The 14,364-nt window shown below is 44.7% G+C and overlaps 1 protein-coding gene across 5 annotated transcripts in view; it reads left to right on the top strand.

Annotated features, from left to right (window-relative positions):
* Nucleotides 1-14,364, top strand: part of TPR2 (Tetratricopeptide repeat (TPR)-like superfamily protein) — a 54,002-nt gene that overhangs the window by 31,612 nt on the left and 8,026 nt on the right. Inside the window, exons 7-8 of one of the 5 annotated variants that reach the window (XM_086525359.1) lie at nucleotides 11,014-11,106; nucleotides 11,204-11,691. The exons of the other annotated variants lie outside the window; for them this stretch is intronic. Of the exons in view, the coding sequence (XP_086381485.1) occupies nucleotides 11,014-11,106; nucleotides 11,204-11,265 (155 nt within the window). The 3' untranslated portion in view covers nucleotides 11,266-11,691. Of the gene's footprint in view, nucleotides 1-11,013; nucleotides 11,107-11,203; nucleotides 11,692-14,364 lie in introns of those variants that run through there. 5 annotated transcript variants of the gene reach the window in all.

Genomic DNA, 14,364 nt, shown 5'->3' on the forward strand with positions numbered 1-14,364 from the left:
AAGAAAAGTTCATAGGGGTGTTATGTCCCACTCACAAGAGAGGGGATCTAGTCTAAGACACCTTCGGGATGGGCGTCCGGTGTCCGGGCGTACGTAGTGTGAACCCGGCCAGTGTGCCACTATTTTAAAAGGGAGGCCAAGGTCTCATTTGTAGTTATTGACCCCCACTGGCAGAGTGCCAGTGGTTAGCTTGTGAGGCTAGGAGTGCGCGAGGTCACCTCGAGGAGGTGAGGCCGGGTGGTATGGGATGCTCGGTCTTACAGGTGGACGCCTACGTCGGACGTTGGTCCCAGCACAGGTGTGATATTGGATGGTGGCTATGGTCGGGTGGTTCATCCGATGCGTGTCTATAGGCGGTCCATGTAGCCGGGAGGTCCTCTCCGAGTGTTCGTTTCATGGTATCAGAGCCGACTTGGCTGCAAGGACCACATGCACACCTATGGGTCCGTTCGAGTTGGATAACCTCAATTTCGCTTAATTTGTAATGATTAAGCGCTGAAATTGTTTGTTTTTCTTCTCATAAGCATGTTTCCAAGTGAAAATTAGCGTCCTTTTGCTGTTTTTTGATAAAATTCAGCAACTTCACAGATGGGAATGCTGAAAATCGGACGTTTTTTATTGATTTTTCTGATTTTCAATGAAAATCGGTGAATTTCTCAGCATATAGTATTTTATTTGAACTTTCTTTGCTCTCTTCCTCTTTGCGAAGCACAAGCGAGACAAAGAGAGAGAGAGAGAGAGAGAGAGAGAGAGAGAGAGAGAGAGAGAGAGAGAGAAAAATGAAATGAAATGAAATGTTATGTTATATTAAACGTCTTCAAAAGGCCAAAATGACCTGTGAGACCAAACTGATACAATCTTGGTGGATCTAATACAATGTCTGGGTAGATAGACCTGTGATTAGGCTATCACTAGATATGAATCAAAATACGACTCTTTGGAGCATTGTATTTTACGAAGATATACCTGTGATCAGGCTATCACCAATTACGAATCACTGGAATGGTCACCATGAATTTTTGGTCTTGCCTTTTGGTTTGATCAATGCTCCAGTTACATTTCAGCAGATGATGAATGATGTGCTGAGGCGGTTTCTAGGCAACTTTGTTGTTGTATTTCTCGTTGACATCTTCATTTACAGTCGGAGTTTGTCTGAGCATTTGGCGCATATACATGTTGTTCTCGAGGTACCGAGAACCGACAAAGCTTTATGCTAAGGCTTCGAAGTGCGAATTTTTTAAGAAAGAGCTTTTGTATTTGGGTCATATCATTAACTCGCGTTGACCTTGAAAAACTGGATAAAGTGTGAAATTGGCCCATTCTAAAGAATGTGCGCCAAGTAAAGTCATTTTTAGGCCTTACAGGATTCTTTCGCAAATTTATCAAGGATTACTCTAAAGTTACCGCTCCGCTTACACAACTTTTAAAAGGAGGAGTGAAAGGACCGAAGACTTTGGGTCCTCACTGCCGTAAAGGTAATCCCTGTATTGTTTGGAATGAGCGTCTCGATGAGAGATTTCAGACTCTAAAGCACTTGGTGACTACTACGCTGATATTGCATATCCTGGATCCTAGCAAGCCATTTGTGGTTGAAACGGATGCTAGTTGACTCAAGAGCCAAGATATGTTCTTTGCGACTTAACGCATCTGCAACAGGGTTATCTTTACCAAGAACATATTCAATCAAACCACCAAATTGCTCAAAAAACTGAGACCACCGTGCCTAGCGACCACTCCAATGTGCACTAGGCATAGACTGGAGCCACTTGAGGGCTTGATGATCTGTACGAACAGTAAACTCTCTACTATACAAAAAATGGTTCCAATGCTTGAGAGAATGATTGACAGAGAGAAGTTCCTTATCGTACACATAATAATTCTTTTCAGCACTGTTGAACTTTCTACTAAGAAATGCAATTGGATGGCCATGCTGTGCAGCACAACTCCTATGGAGACGTTGCTTGCATTTGTCCATACCTCAAAGGGATCGTCCCAAAAGGCAAGGATGAGATACGGAGCTTGAGTCACCCGACCTTGAGAGCTTTAAAAGCCTCAAGGGATGCCTTGGACAAAACAACGCGTTGACGACAAGTTTTTACCCCTTTCAAAACATTAGTCATTGGTGTAGGAATGCGTGCAAAATTCTTTATATGCGAACTATATGCCTGACATATACCTAAAAAAGAACGCACATCATAGGTTGTTTTGGGCAAATCTCAATCAGGAACCTGTTCTACCTTTGCGGGGTCCAACCTGACACCGTCTGCAGAAATGATATAGCCTAGATAAATAACTTCAATTAGAAAAAATTCCGACTTCTTAGCTGCAATGTACAACTGACACTCATCTACACTAGCTAACATCCTTTCTACATCTCGTTCATGTTGTCCCCATGATGCAAAAAAATCAGAATGTCATCTAGAAAATAAACACATATATACCAATTATGTCACCAAAACAACCTACCATGAGACGGTCGAACGTACCCACAACACCTGTCAATCCAAAGGGCATAACAACATACTGCCATTGCCCCCGCTCCGTGCGGAAAGCGGTCATGTCGCACTTGAATACCCTTACCTGATGGTACCCACTTTTGAGATCGACCTTGCTAAAAACCTTCGTGCCATTGAGCCTATCAAGGATATACTCAATGCGAGGCATCGGAAACTTGTTCTTGAACGGTCATCTTGAGTGCCTTGTAATCTACACACAAACAAGAAGACCCATTTTTCTTGCGGACAAAAAAAAGGAGTAGCAAAAGGACTTACACTAGGGCGTATGAATCCTTTGGTCACTAACTCGGTGAGTTGCCGCCCTAACTCTGCTTCTTGAGACTTTTTCAGACAATAGAGAGTCTTACTGATTGCTGTACTCCCTCCATGAGTTCAATGCGATGATCCTCCGGGCGCTCGGGAGTCGACGGGGTGCAAGATCATCCTGCAAGAAAAGATGCTTATACTTCTTAAACAAACATGAATATTGTTTTGGGGTCTTGAGATCCTACGTCACTTGAGTGGCATAAAAGAAAGCCGCTTGAGCTCCTCGTCATAACTCACGCTTAGCCTGCACATGAGAAATGAGAGGTAAAGAATGGAGGAGCGTATCCACAATCTGTACCTATTGCTCCAAGTGTGGAAAAGCGACCTTCGCATGCTGGCTTCACGCGTTCACTTGCACAATCTTGACAGCAAGTACCCTTGCTGCTAGCGCTGGCAAAACTGGGCTGAGAGAGGGGGCGCTTAGTTGCTTTTATAGACACTGGGAGGCAGAAGGAATAGCCGGTGAGAATCCTGCAACAATAGCTGGAGCAGGTAGCACCGAAATAGTAGGAGAGGAGAGAGAGAGAGCTGGTGGCAGATTTGGAGAGAGGAGAGAGAGATCCCACGTCAATTTTCAGCTATCAGGGCAGTGCTGATTTTTTCAAATAAGTCTTGCGTTAATTTTCTTACTTGGCTGCCACTTATTAAGTGGGCGGCCGGTCACTTATTAAGAGTATGCGAACCTGTTAAAAACTCAATAAAAACTCAGTGTGTTGAAAACTGATGCCACATAACACTTCCCTGCCGTCCCTGGATGCAATTCTCAAGCATAGATGCTATGTAAACATAGATTCCTCGTGGGAAAGCATCTGCTTTCCCGGAAAGCACTTCAAAAGATTTTGGTTTTTCTAAAGAAAAGCTTCTCAGAATCCATCTTTATTCTTGTGTGTGAGTCTTTACACGTTTTCCTTTTTCCAGTTCGTATTTCCTTCTAGATCAATGGAATATTCCCTATCCGATGCTCTCGTCATCATGTGATGCATGAGGAATACCCACTTCCCATTCTCTCCCATTGAACTAATGGTATAACTCCTTCGAGATGCTTAATGTCACCCATTATATGACACATCAGAGTTGTCCATTCCTGATGGCTTTTATCAATTCCAGTAGGTCTACAGTTCCTAACTTTTACAATTCAAGTGTACACATTTAAATATCTTAATTTCAACAAATAGAAATTACTCAGAAAAATAAGAAAATAGACCATTTAGCAACAAATATGTCGCTCTGTATCTCTAGATCAATAATCTCCAAGCCTTCCTCCTTTCTAGGCAAGATAACTATGTGCACGGCCGGTGTCAGTAGACCCCCATCTAAGAGTTTTTCTACGGTAAAACTCTCTCTCTCTCTCTCTCTCTCTCTCTCTCTCTCTCTCATGTCATCCCCAACCTCACCTATGGCAACAAGCAAACTCAAATATATGCTTCACTCCAAACGAATTTCCATCATTGAATTGGAAATGAAAGCATGGAGAAAAGAGATGGAAGATTGGAGGAACGCGAAGACCGTTTTCCTCCGAGAAAATGAAGAAAAGGAGAAGAGGTGGAAGGACGAGAAGGATCATCTTCTCAACAAGATCGCCACGTTGGAGAATAGCATTTTGGACCTCCACAAAGAAGTGTTGGAAACACGGTCAAAAAATGGGCTTGAAGAGGGGGAATTTCAGCCCTCTTTGAGGGAAGAAATTGACAACATCAATGAGGAGAAGAAGTCATGGGCCGCGGTCATATCCGAAACGCAAAAGAAAGTAGAGGAGGCCGAAAAATGGATTGAGGTTGCCAAGAAAGGGAAAGGTAAGGAAGCTCCTTGTACACCCACTCTTATCAACATGACCCTCGAAGAGGAACAAAGAAGGAGGATGCGGGCTCTACATGTGAGGGTAACCGGCCTCAAGGACATAAACAATGTGGAAAAAGAGGTCACAAGCCTCACATCAATGATGGGGGTGGAGAAGCCTTCACACACAAAGGCATGGAGAGTGGGCAAGAAGAGTGAGGGCCCTGGAGAATCTTCAAAGAAAAGAGCTCTCATACTACGCTTCCCTTCATTGGAAGAGAAGAAGGAATTCTTGAGGAAGAGACCTACTCTCAAGAAGACATGTATTTTCTTAGGCGATGACCTCACTCTCTCACAACTTGCGCATATGAGAGAAGTAATGCCCGAGATTCAAGCGGCAAGGGAGAAGGGGAAGATGGCCTTTTACAGAGATGGTCGGGTGGTGATTGTAGAGCGGCGCTCTACATGACGGTGCGAGACCTATGGGACCACATTGAGGATGGCGACTTGGAATTGTAATGGGTCTATGAGGTTGGATGTTGGTGCCTTTGAGGACAGTTTCAGAGACAAGGACATTGTTTTCTTTTCAGAGACTCACCAGGCCCCTGGCCAACTGTTGCCACATGTGGTGGGATACAAATGGGAGACAGCCCACAGAACAGTCACGAGATCTGAGCATGGGAGTAGAGGTTCAGGAGGAGTAGCAGTGTTGTTTAGGGAGGAGCTACAACCACTACTACATATTGTACGGAGAGATGATCAGGCTAGATACATGTGGGTGAGGCTGAGAGCTGGCACAGGTCGATTTCTATATATTGCTATATGTTACTTCCCCCCCAGTACGTCAGTATATGCTGTATCCAGAGGGCAGTCGCCTTTCTCAATTCTAGATGATGATATATGGGAGTTTTCTAGGGATGGTGATATCATCCTCCCAGGAGACTTCAATGCTCGAACGGGCAACTGTCAGACAGTCTTCTACGACACTTTAGATGAGATGCTTAGAGAGTTGGATGTGGGTGAGCTGGGGTTTGACAGATGCTCACATGACAGAGAGCAAACTGAGTATGGGAGATACCTCACGGAGATGACGACTACACATGGGCTAGCCATACTTAATGGCTTACAGCGGTTTCCTGGAGCAACAGGCTTCACATGCTTTCCACACAGACATGGGGCCAGTACAGTGGACTATGTTATGACACAACCGAGCTTTATTCCTTGTATTCAGGATTTCACAGTGGGAGCCAGACCAGTGGGCGTAGCAGTGGATCATGCTCTCTTGACACTGTCCGTATCTTTTCAGTTTAGTACAGCCCAGAAATCAGGAGGCAGGTCACACACCCGTTATACATTTACACCAGAGACTGACTCGGTTTATACAGAGGCGATCTGGGATCGTCTATGCACAGTTGCTCCAGGCCTCTCAGTAGAGGAGTGCACTACTTTACTGACTGAGACACTACATGATGCAGCATCAGAGGCATACCCACACACTCAACCGGATCGGAGGCGACATTCTGGGAGCATGCCCCAGAATAGTTGGTATGATGAGGAGTGCAGAGAGATGAGAGCCCAACTTCAGAGGGATCTTCATTTAGGAGTCATCACCTACAGACAGTCGCAGATTGCTTTCCGGCGCCTTGTGCGAAAGAAGAAACGAGCTTACCTGGCCCAGATGGAGCGAGACTTGTATCAGTTGTTCTTGAGTAGAGACTCAGGCGAGGCATGGCGACTCTTCCATGAGCACTCCCCTCCCCCAGTGATTACTTCTCCTGATGTGTGGGGCCAGTATGCGACATCGTTATATACGGTTCCTGGGCAGGATCCCCTTCCAGATCCTACAGAGCCATGTCCACCTACGAGCACCTTCTTTACCACTGAGATGGTAAAGAGAGCCATTGACAGGATGAGGACCAGGAGGGCTTACGATCATGACGGTCTAGTAGCGGAGCACTTTATACATGCTAGGGATATGCTGATGGAGGTTCTTGCAGTGTTGTTCAATCGTGCCATGTGTGAGGGATTACCTGAGACTTGGAGGTTGTCTACTATTGTGCCTATATTCAAGGCAGGTGATCCTACAGAGCCTGGAAATTACCGCACTATTATGGTTGGACACACACTGGCACGATTGTATGCATCCATTATTGAGCAGTAGTTGAGTAACTGGGCAGAGGGTGAGGGTGTACGGGCAAAGGGACAGGCAGGTTTCAGGAGGGGTTTCTCCACTCTTGACCATATTCTGACACTCAGAGCTATCATTGAGGAGGGCAGGTCACATGGGAGACGGATTTATTGTAGCTTTGTGGATTTCCGCAAAGCATTTGACATGGTACCGAGAGCTCGACTGATGCGCAGACTGCAGGAGATGGGGGTGCCCACAGTGTTGATTTGGGGGATTATGGCTTTATACAGATCAGTGATGGGACATGTACGCACCCCAGAGGGGATATCTGACTTAGTTCACTCCACTATCGGGGTGAAACAGGGTTGCCCTTTGTCTCCTACTCTATTTGGTATGTATGTTGATGAGGTGTCTGATTACATTGACAGAGAGGGTGATAGAGGTGCCCAGCTGGCAGGGACGTGGATCCCATTGTTGTTATATGCTGATGATATTGTCTTGATCTCTGACTCACCAAAGGGTATGCAGCGACAGTTGGATGCATTACACAGTTTTGCAGAGGATAGTGGATTGTCTGTAAACCTTGGTAAAACCCAGGTCATGGTGTTTAACACCACACCGCAGTGGATCAGGAGATCGGCACCGACCTTCACGTATGGTCAAGAGATTGTGGAGTATACAGATGCATACACTTACCTTGGGATAGTCTTCACTGGGCCGAGGTTTTCTTTGGGGAGAGCAGCAGAGACTAGACTGACCAGAGCTTATGCGGCCTTGGGAGGCTTGGAGAGGATGTGTTCGCAGGTTCAGTTCCAGGAACCTTGGACAAAGTTATGGCTCTTTGATACTTTAGTAGCCTCAGCTATGATGTATGGGGTACAAGTATGGGGACCTTCTGTAGGCCAGGATGGTTGGAGACGTATGGAGAGGCCCTTGGTATCTATGATCTCCCGATTGATTAGAGCCAAGGCCTCCGTACCTCACGCGATCATTCGAGCAGAGCTAGCTGCCTCCCCCATGGAGATTGAGGCGCTTACCAGATCAATGTCCTTTGTGCACAGCCTATGGGATACTACTAGAGACAGATATGCTAGACTGGCCCTTGAGTCTTCCAGACAGTTAGCTCTACAGGGGGACACTTCATGCTGGTATGCACAGATGACTTCATGGTTTCAGACGCATGGCTTCACCATGGACAAGTTGCCCCCTTTCCAGTATTCTCTTCAGGCACCCTCGCTGTCTCTTACACGGGTGGAGATCACTAGACTCATTCGTCAGGACCTGATCCAGCTCGACACCAGGAGGACATGGATAGAGCCGCCTCAGGAGTTGAGCACGAAGATGGCTTTCTATAGAGAGCATCTTCTCCACCTCACAGGAGATGGGTTTGTGATTCGACCCAGCTACATGGACACACATATGTCTCATGGTTTGCGTTGTGCCATTGGTCAGATACGCACATCCTCACATCAGCTCAAGATAGAGACTGGTAGATTCAGAGGGATACCAGCAGACAGCAGGATATGCCGATAATGCCAGAGAGAGCCAGAGACAGAGTTGCACTACATATGTCATTGCACAGTGTTCTATGAGATACGGGGGCGTTTCCACTGCTTATTCAGAGAGGGTTTTGGTCCTCTATCTAGGGTCATGAGTTATGAGGATCAGAGATGTCTTGGACTATATCTACTTGAGTTACACAGGTGTAGAGACACTTTACTGGGGAGAGCTAGAGAGAGGCAGTCCCAGAGACACATTACAGATTTCTTTTCACTAGATATGGGACAGCCAGAGGAGCAGCCACCACTGCAGAGCTCGTCCCACACTCATTCGACCACTACTGGCACTCTCATCGACCGAGCATTGGAGCTACAGAGATACAGACGACCGCGACTGAGGAGAGGAGCTACACAGCATCGACGGAGACTACAACAGAAGATTCGAGCCATACTCTCTCGACATCCAGAGTGCAGATGAGGATGGATCCTCACCATTTCTTCCATCTTTGTTTCACACACTGTTACATCCAGTTTACCGGGTACCTATTGTATCAGCTGCTACACCCACGTAGTTTTAGATTGTAGTAGTAGTAGTAGTATTTTGTTCCACTTCTAGTTCTTTTCTAGTTCTTTTGTACCCAGACATGGTATTAGATTCACTATTTTGTAACTGATTGGTCTCATAGGTCATTTTGGCCTTTTGAAGACGTTAATATAACATTTCATTTCATTTCTCTCTCTCAATTTAGTTAAAAAAACTTCGTAACTTTTAAGAGGGGGCTGCTTTTTGAGCCCCCCCCCCTCCTTTTGTCGTTCTTTAAATATGGTGTAAGTTTATGCTGTTAGAGAGGACGCGGGATTGATTTTGAGGAGGGGTTAGAGAGCCTAGAGGGTAGCTTAGACAGACACAAAGAGGTGACACCTAGTGCCATCTTTCCTAAAGATCGTTCCCATCTTTCCTAAAGATCGTTTCTTTATGCTGGCTCTTGATAGGTATATCTAAAGACTGTGCTACATGGATGTATCAATGTCCACACAATGCACGTGCTAGATTTTTGTTTTTACCTGCGAAATAAAATTTAGAGACTAGAAAAACCATGATTTTTTCTTAGTTTGGTTATAATCTTCGAAAAAAAAGGTGAAGCCTTAGGAGGCTTTCAACGCATCACATGTAAAGGTAGGCCCGCTAGTTATAACAAAACTCGAGTACAAACGACTCATGGTGTTCGTCTATCTCACCTTTTGCTAAGGCCTGCTGTAAAAGGCCAAAAATTGTAAATTGAAGCTTGTGGATTTAAGGACAAATTCTTTTCTCTGCTCAAAAAAATGAAAAATCATCCTAACCGTTGGAGTTTGAGACTAGTAGGACATCAAGCATTGCATGAGAGGCGGGTTGTGCAATTATGTAGAGAGGAGGTGGAGATGGAGGGGCAATCTGAATATATATGTACCCCACTACCAAGGCAGATTGCCGCCGATCTTGTTTGGAGGAGCAGAGACGCTTCCAAGGTTGTAAGGTACGTAGTATTCGGTACGTGTTCGGTACGTACTGTACATTGTACCGTATGGATTGGGCCATAAGGTACGTAAAATTCGTAGTATATTTTTTAAAAGATAAAAATACAAAGAATTTCAAATATATATACAACCTATCTAGTTTAAAAACACTGCACAATACTTCAACATAGCCACAACTTTCAAAAAACACTTAAAATCACCCCACAAGTTAAGTAACCGTTAGATAACTCTGCAACACAATTAATGCACACTTCAAAGTTGAATACAAAACTTACAATCTTTCGCGAGGTCAGGACTCTAGAGTGCCTCCTTGTAGACTCCAAACACAAAGGGAGGGAGGGAGGGAGGGAGAAAGAACCTTATCGGTGGCGGAAAATCCTTCCTTGGTCTCTGTGCAGACATTGTGCAGAGACTCTGTTCTACTCTCTGGTTCTCTGTTGTGATAATAACCAGTATAGGATAGGTAGACTTATTAAAGGCCTCGCCCGACCACAGGGAATAGGCACCGTCGGCGATTTTTTTTTTTCCGAGGTTTTTGTTTTTTTTTGTTTTTTGGGGGTACGTACGGAATCGTACGGTACGGAACGAGACCGTACGTACGTACGGAAACATCCTTGGACGCTTCGGTTGGTTCCTCTCAGAGATGTACATGCTAAAGAGGCATATGGGCCAGGTACCTTACACCAGTTGGTTATCACTCATGATGACTCATGATGACAAAACGCCTACGTCCTTTGCATAGAGATGTATAAGCATCGAGAGTGAGTGCGCTAGAGAGGGAGTGTGATAGATCAGATCAGACACAGCTCATTGAATTTTTCCAACCAGTCTTCCAACCAATGAAGATGAGCAAGCTGATAGATTGTGTTGAGATCTTGTATTTACCCACCACAGAAATATCCTTTTGGGCTTTTAAACGTGGACTTCCATTCCCTCCCTCCCTCCCTCCCCCTGAGGATCTATCCATTACTAATTAGGACTTCCCCATGTACATCCGACACTGGTTGTTGTCTATGACACCTGGAGGATATGGACATGTGTATATGGTTTTGTCAGATGTCGCTGTAACCTTTCTTTCTCGGATGCAATTAAAACCCTTCAAATAAAGGGCTTGGCTGCTCAAAAGCCTGAAAAGAAAACAAAAGCACAGAGTTAATCTGTAGCCCCCCCCCCAAAAAAGGGCAGTACACGATTGCTTCCTTACGGCATTCTTTATTCTAAGGCTTATGCAACAAATTGAACAGATCTAACTTAGAAGGTATGTGTGCAGACAATGATGCCCAACAGTGGATACAAGTCTTGGAGAAATCCTCACTGCACGATGTACTTGCGAGAAAAGACCATGTTATTCCTGGAATACCTGGTCAGTTTCTTGTCTATCTATGTGCTAAATATACTCTGGCAATATTGAGCATCAGCAAGCTGTATTCTTGCTTCTCATCCATTGAGTGGTTGTGCAGTGTTTTATGTTCTATCGAAGGGCTCCGATTTTTATGAAGAGTTTCTTTCTGGACACTGGTGAAAGTTCAGCGTAGGATCTTTTGTCTGGTTGAGCTTTCTTGAGCTCAAGGTATGCAGTAAGTTGGAAAGTTCAGAAGTCTCAAAGAACAGCATCTAAGAGTTAATGTCTGCTAGGGTTCAACTGTAGCTTGGCAGGCCATTGAAAGGCCTGCAAGAAACACTCTCGACGAATGATTGTTATGTGAATAGTGATACCTTACATACGACTACAACTTGCCAAGCAAGAGTCCTAGTACATAGAGAGGTTGTATGCCTTTTCAACGTTTTTTTACCAGCATCATGTTGTATTAGCTTGTGCATTCATACAAAGTAGAGATGCTGCTAGTGTACTGCTTTCCATGTGTGCAACTCGTGTAGCGTCTGTGCAATCTTTTCTTGCAGGCTTGCAAGATGGCCAAATTAAGAAAAAGTCAAAGTCCATGGTTGACATCGTGTGAAGTCTTGTAGCATGTTATATTGGAGTACCGTTTCATGCTAGGGTTGATGTGGATGGGAAACTGAATCTTGTTTGCGATGGTCGATGACTTGTGGTGACTATGTTACAATTTGTAGTGACAAAATATAGTATCTTGTATGCAGCTGTTTAGAATTCAAGGCACATCTTTAATTTAGAGTTTAATTTGCCCAAAAGTGGTTAAGTTTTATGTATAAAAACAGATTTGTGAGGGACAGACAATTGATAGTGTGATGATGTCTGCCATCATAAAAAATCATAAGTTTTGCAAAAAAGAAAGAAAATGGGAAGCACTTGTGTTTGCTAGCAATGCCGGAGGCAGTTGCTACTGCAACGTTTCGATGTTTTACTACAAAAATGTGGCCGTGAATATTTGAAATTATTCTTTACAAGAACCCATCTTCTCTTCTATGGTCCGCGTTTTTGCTAAGCTACGTTCACATGCTTCCCGCACAGGCATGGGGCCAGTACAGTGGATTATGTCATGACTTCACCAAGCTTTATTTCTAGTATCGAGGACTTTAAGGTGGGACCCAGACCGGTTGGGATTGCAGTGGATCATGCTCTCTTGACCTTATCAATCTCCTTCCAATGCAATGCCTCTCAAGTACAATAGGAAGAAGACACACACAAGATATACTTTCGCGCTAGAGACTGATTCAGTCTATGTGGAAAAGATCTATAACAGGATGTGGGCAGCTGAGCCAGTATATACTGTAGAGGAGATTACTTCTCAGCTAATAGAGATACTAAATGGAGCAGCACAAGAGGCATACCCACATACTCAGCCTGATCAGAAGAGAGGATCTGGGAACATGCCTCAAAACAGTTAGTACGACGAGGAATGCAGAGAGACGAGAACGCGTGTCGAGAAAGAGCTTACACTTGGGATTATCACATATAAGCAGTCTCGGATTGCTCTTCGGCGTATAGTACGTCGCAAGAAAAGGGCATTTTTAGCCAAACTGGAGAAGGATTTATATCAGCTCTTCTTGAGTTAGGACTCACATGAGGCTTGGCGTTTATTTCACGAGCACTCATCGCCTCCGACAATTACTTCTCCTGAGATTTGGGGTCAATATGTAACATCATTATATACGGTATCTGGACAGCCTCCATTACCAGATCCGCTCGAGCCATGCCTTGCTACTAGTACTTTCTTTACGATGGAAATGGTGGAAAAAGCCATTGATAAGATAAAGACAAGAAGAGCATATGATCATGAGGGTTTAGTAGCAGAACATCTGATCCATGCAAGGGATCTACTTTCAGAAGTCCTTGCTCGTCTGTTTAATCGGGTCATGTGTGAAGGATTCCCTGAATCTTAGAAATTATCTACTATCGTACCTATTTTCAAATCAGGGGATCCTATGATACTCGGGAACTACCGTACCATTATGGTGGGTCACACATTGACCAGACTGTACGCATCCATTCTGGAACAAAAATTGAGTAGATGGGCAGAGAATGAGGGCACAAGGGCAACAGGACAAGCTGGATTCAGGAGGGGTTATTCCACTTTAGATCATATTCTTATGCTCAGAACCATTATTGAGGAAGGAAGAGCAAGCGGGAGAAGGATGTATTGTTGCTTTGTGGATTTTCGGAAAGCTTTTGATACAGTACCAAGGGCCAGATTGATGCGCAGAATGCAAGAGTTAGGGGTCCCCAAAGAGATTATCTGGGGGATCATGGCCTTATACGGGTCAGTAACTGGTTATGTACGTACTCCAGAAGGGCATTCTGACATTGTTCATTCCACCGTTGGAGTGAAGCAGGGATGCCCAGTGTCCCCTACTTTATTTGGTATGTATATAGATGAGGTATCAAATTACATTGATAGAGCGGGTGACAGAGGTGCTCAACTTGCAGGGTCATGGATCCCTTTGTTGTTGTATGCAGATGATATTGTATTGATAGCAGAATCACCAGATGGAATGCAGAGGCAGTTAGATGCATTACATAAATTCGCGGAAGACAGCGGACTGTCGGTAAATTTGGGTAAAACCAAAGTTATGGTGTTTAACACCACACCGCAGTGGGTTAGGAGATCGGTAGCTACATTTGCATATGGCCAGGATATAGTAGAGTACACAGATGCATACGCATACCTTGGTGTGGTATTTACAGGACCAAAGTTTACTCTTAAGAAAGCAGCGGATGCTAGATTGTCTTGAGCCTCTGCGGCCTTGGGAGGGTTGGAGAGGATGTGTTCACAAGTGCAGTTTCAAGAACCACGAACAAAACTTTGGCTCTTTGATACTGTGGTGGCTTTGGCTATGCTTTATGGGGTCCAGATTTGGGGACCATCTGTGGATCAAGATAATTGGACGTCAATGGAGAGACCTTTGGTATCTATGATTTCCCGAATGATTAGAGCTAAGGCCTTCGTACCACACGTGATTACCCGAGCGGAACTAGCTGTCCGTCCGATAGAAATTGAAGATCTTACCAGATCAGAGTCCTTTATACACGGTTTATGGGATACAAATAATTGCCGATATACTAGATTGGCCCTCGCATCCTCTCGACAATTAGCAACGAAGGGAGATACATCATGCTGGTATGCGTAACTGTCCTCGTGGTTTCAGAGACACGGGTTCAGTACGGAAAGATTACCCCCCTTCCAATACTCTCTTGAGGCTC

The sequence above is a fragment of the Adiantum capillus-veneris genome, chromosome 12, assembly GCF_014529385.1.
Source record: "Adiantum capillus-veneris isolate H3 chromosome 12, ASM1452938v2, whole genome shotgun sequence".
In the NCBI taxonomy this organism is placed as follows: domain Eukaryota; kingdom Viridiplantae; phylum Streptophyta; class Polypodiopsida; order Polypodiales; family Pteridaceae; genus Adiantum; species Adiantum capillus-veneris.